At 34.6% G+C, this 5,042-nt stretch overlaps 1 protein-coding gene across 1 annotated transcript in view; it reads left to right on the top strand.

Moving 5' to 3' along the window:
- LOC111242529 (serine/threonine-protein kinase fray2-like) overlaps positions 1-939 on the top strand; it is an 11,785-nt gene extending 10,846 nt beyond the window's left edge. Inside the window, exon 5 of the mRNA XM_022786208.1 lies at positions 401-939. Coding sequence (XP_022641929.1) covers positions 401-768 — 368 coding nt within the window. The 3' untranslated portion in view covers positions 769-939. The remainder of the gene's footprint in view (positions 1-400) is intronic.
- Positions 940-5,042: the final 4,103 nt, after the last annotated feature.

Raw genomic sequence — 5,042 nt, 5'->3', positions numbered from 1 at the left:
AATAATTAATCATTAATATCGTATATTTGTAAATTAATACCTGCTAATTGCTCATGAATAACCATTAACTCCGACCAGTATATTCCATATAGTACAATTATTAATAAACGAGTTACGTACATTTAGTCTTGCCAATTTAGATATCTAAATCTATGAGAAATTCTTATTGTACCATAATCGAATTACATATATATATGGGTTTAAGATATAATTCATTATGTGAGAGTGTGCCGACAATTTAAATTGACCATATTAGTACAATTAGAATTGGTACAGGTCCTTCTCAATTTTAAACTCTATGTACTTCTACTTTTTCACCATTTAAAATGTAGATGAGAATCTTCGACATTCATTACATATGTTGCTAAAATGTTGAATCTTCTTACCTCATTGTATGTAGATGAGCAAACATTGGAAGAAAATGAGATTGAGACGAAATCATTGAGCCTTAGTGCCGCGGAGGAACTGTCGAAGATACCAAAAATTGGTGAGATATACAATGAGGTAGGAGCTGATGTGAAAAACATAGAGAAACGGTTGAAATTTCTTTCACAGAAATTCCAAAGTTTGTCAATTACGGAGGCAAATGAAATAGCTGATGCTGCATATCTTCTCAGACTTCTCAGAAAACCAAATCACGAGATTGAGATGGCGGGGAAAATGGCACATAAAGGTGCCCTTTTGATTCTTCAGGCAGAAATGCTATCCAACAAAGGAAAGGAACTACTTGAGCAGAGTAAAAACAAGTTAAAGTTCACTATGCTTTGAGTCAAAAGGTTTTAATCGGTCTAATAATGCTTGGTTTGGTAATCGTTATTTAATATTTGTGTGGATTTATGGAGATTCGTAAGATGATTAATGAGGATTGTATCCATTTGGTTTAGATGATTTATGAGAACTTGTGATGATATGTATTTTAAATGATAGAATGAAGTGAAAGATGAGAAAAATATAGTGGATTTGTTGGAATAGTTTGATAAGTTATTAAATTATCTTATATTCAATATTTGGTTTTTAAAAATAATTCTATTTACTGAGTTTTATTTTATAACTTTTTTATAAGTATTACTGCAAATTAATAAATTATATTTTAAAATAATTGGTATTTTCAAAATTAATTTATTTTCATTTTTCCAATAACTATTTGTAATCAAAGAAATTAATATAATTAATATATATATATATATTCTATCAACTTATAAAATAAGAATTCATTCCTAGATTAAAATTGTTCACATACAACCCATTTATATATTTAAGGAAAATGTTTCTTTATCAATTATTTTTATCCAAAATTTTTGATAACGTAAAGTAGTCACATTTAATTGGTTCATTTCAAATAATATTTTCAGAGATGAAATCTTATGTAAGGATATTTTAGAAATGAGAAAAGGAGTTCGTCTTCTTCTCGTTAACTTGAAATCTTTTTCTATTTCAAGTCTTTTTTTCGATGTTTTCACCGACTCCCGTCCAAAAATAACTCTATTTATGAGAAACTCATATAATTTGATGTAAATGTTGAATTTTGCATTATATTTCAAATAGTCTTTGCAAACAAGTTTAACCATTTAAAATAATAAAACTGCATTTTTATTTTTATTTTTGTCATTTACTCCGAGTTTGATGTAAATCGCGTGTGACGTGAAAGATTAGTTTTACATTATTGGGCTAATATTTTTTTTTCCCTTTGATATGGAGTTGTATTTCATATGTAACAAATATATTAAATTATAAAATAACCATTTCGTAAAAAATTACATGACAATTAAAAAGTTATAACTAGTTCCTATAAGGGCCTATTTACTAAAGGGCTAATGGGTCCTAGTTAAGAGCAATTAGGTCCATCAGACTAAGGATGCCTTAATTTTAGAGAGAGGCTTTCTCATAAGTCAAATTTCATTTACTCAGTTTTCTTTTCTCTCTCTAAAAAGTTCTTGTGTCCTAAACAAAATTTTATCTGCCTTCTCTCTAGGTTTCCAGCCACGATTGAATCTTGATTAGGTGGTGTTTCCTTGCTCCTGGAGTCAAGAGCTACAGAACCATTTGATTAGTTTTGCGTTCTACCGCGTGTTTTGTCAAGCTCCGCTCTGTGTGGAGGGTACTGTTAGGGTGTCTGCAATTAGCTTATTTTGAGAAACTCAGGTAAGGGGAGCTAATTATTTTCTTGGTTGAATTTGTTTAGTGTTTTATGCATGTTGAATTAAAAATATGATGTACTGTTGAGAATGTATTGTTACTGTTTTAAGTATTTGGTTTGGCATGAACTGGATTGCACAAATGATGAGCCTGTGAATGATTTCCTGTGTATTGTTGATGGATATAAACTGTTTGGAATGTGTTTGACTTTGTTTTGGGAAGGTCTTGGGTGAGACTTTAACTAGCATTGCTATGGGTATAATAGGGTGCTTAAGGGCTGTTTCAGGTTACTGTGAGAGGGAGTAAAATATAAAAATTAGGCATTTGAGGTTTAGAGCACAACAGGCTAGTCTAGGTAACTCAAATAAAGCAATTATAACCTTTTGAAAGCCTTTCTTTGTTGGTTGGATAGAGGAACCATAAAAACTTGAGTTGGCACATCCCTGGCCTGGTCTAGTCCGTTGTAACTAGTCATATGTGCTGGCGTCGAAGATGACTCTGATGCGTTCAGACATATGGGTCCTCTCTGGTGACCAATTGGGGGAAAGTAAGATCTCTACTATAATAATAATTAAATAAACAATTTAGTATTTGGGGAAACATTTTAGGTTGGGTAAAGGGGAGTGAAGGAGTGATTTGGGGTATTGGGTGCATTTGGTCTATTTGTGCACTTTAGATAAGTCAATTAAGACTTGTTAGGCACATAAAACTGATCTAAAACATGCTAAAACTGGTTGAATAGGAATTGGGTCCTCTAATTATTGAGTTTGATGTTTTGGAGTAGAATGAGTTGGTTTAGTACATCGAATTCCTATCCAATGACCAATGCAATACCTTACTTTCATTTATAAACATGTTTCATATCAATATTAGTGTTACAGATTTTAAATTGATCATTTGGATATGTCTCAAATGCACCAAAACCAGAAAAATCAGGTTGTTGTAACAAACTGAGAAGAATAATCGATTGTTTCACTTGATAATCGATTATTCTAGTTAGAAAGTTGTATTTTCTTCGAAGCTCTCATAAATAATCGATTATTACGTATGATAATCGATTATTGTCGTCGAAAAATCATCCAGGACAGTTTTGGGTGGTTTTCGGGGTTCCGGGTATCATTTTTTGACATTCTTTAGGTCATTTTGGGGGGTTTTGGACCTTTTTGAAACTGTTGGTGATGGTTTCAAAGTCATTTTCTTTGTCTAAGTATGAGTTTACTGGTTTTTGTGTTGTTTAGCGATTCTTCTGGAACTATTATTGTCTGGTAGTGAATATGGAATGATTTCATACAATTTAGTGGTCTTTTGAAGTGTAATTAGTGTTATATATATGTTTGTATGCAATGTAAAATTGAAGGGTTATATGTACATGGTTTTATATGGATTCAATGTGATAATATTATGGTATTTGGTGGTTCATGTCTTGAGTTAAGTTTCAAAGTGAAAGTATGGTTGATGGACGTAATTCCATGAGATCCTCAAGGGAGGTTACATGGTGGTGCCCTGTGGTTTGTTGTGATTGACCGTATGAATGGCCGAAGTTCCTTATGGTGTTCGTCCTGACATTCTAATGATCATCCATGCTCAAGTAGAGAGTGATGAGTCTTGTGGTGAGAATAGCAGGAGGTCTTAGTCTTGGAGGCTTCCATCATTCTCCAGAGCACGAAACAAACTAACCTCGTGAGTGTGGCAGGGCGGGGGAGCCCAGGACGGGGGAGCCCAAGTATCACAAGCCACCACGGGTGCACAAACCCTTGGAACTTGACATTTCATACTAGTCCGGATGGTCAAATCACGTGGTTGGTCATTGGTATCAGAATAATGCATTTGGTCATAGTTTGTACGGTGTTATGGTCCTTGCATGCTTGAAGTACTTGGTTGTTACATGCTTATGTATTGGTTATATTGGTATGAGTCAAGTTTAGAATATTGCATGTTAAGACGTATGCTTTAAATTGGTATTGAATGAAGTTTACTCTTGTATGTATATGCTCCTATGATGCATGCTTTTTATATAATTAGCCCACCCTTGCTTTCTTGTTGTGTGTTGCTTGGGTATGTTTTCCTTTGCGATGATCATCCACTTGGATGGGAGCAGATGGAGAGGAGGTTACTTTGGGGACAGTCTTGGAAGGGGATGACAATGCTGCAACTAGCCTTCTTAAGACTTTCATTTGCTCTATGTTATTTTGAAGAAACTTTGTTATGTTCTAAGTTTTAAATTCCTTGTATTTTAAAGGGAGAAACTCCAGTACTCTAAGTTTCTAAATTGTACTATCTCAGGATGACTGTAATCCTAATTATTCTCTAATTGCTTTCTATTATTATGCATGATGCACTAGTAAAAAAAAGGATTATACAGCGCACATTATGCCACGGTTCACCAGAAACCGCAGTATAATGCTGCGCGGTGGCAGTTTTGTAAATAAATTGAACTTATATGCCGCGGTTCCCCACTTAACTGCGGCATATACCCATTTCCACCAACCCGTTTGACTTCACGTCAGGGGAAAAAATTTAATGACAGGGGAATAGGCCGCGGTTCTCTGACCAACTGCGGCCTATTCCCCCTACTACCTGCTGACATTCCCCATCAGTCAGCCCCTGCAATAAATTGACATGATCCGCGATGTCGGCGCAAAAATTTTTGCCAAAGCTCACGTGTATGAGACGATGTCGATTGATGCGGAAACACCTTTGTATGTCGGTTCAACTAAGTTCACACGTTTNTCAGCGGTGTTAAGGCTCATGAATTTGAAGGCGAGCAATGGATGGACTGATAAGAGTTTTACAGAACTGTTGACGTTGTTGAATGAAATGTTGCCAGATGGAAATAAACTGCCCACTCGTAATTATGATGCGAAGAAAATTCTTTGTCCAATGGGTATGGAGTATAAAAGGATACA

This window comes from Vigna radiata, chromosome 9 (assembly GCF_000741045.1).
Source record: "Vigna radiata var. radiata cultivar VC1973A chromosome 9, Vradiata_ver6, whole genome shotgun sequence".
Taxonomy (NCBI): Eukaryota; Viridiplantae; Streptophyta; class Magnoliopsida; order Fabales; family Fabaceae; genus Vigna; species Vigna radiata.
This window is presented reverse-complemented; position numbering and strand designations above follow the sequence as displayed.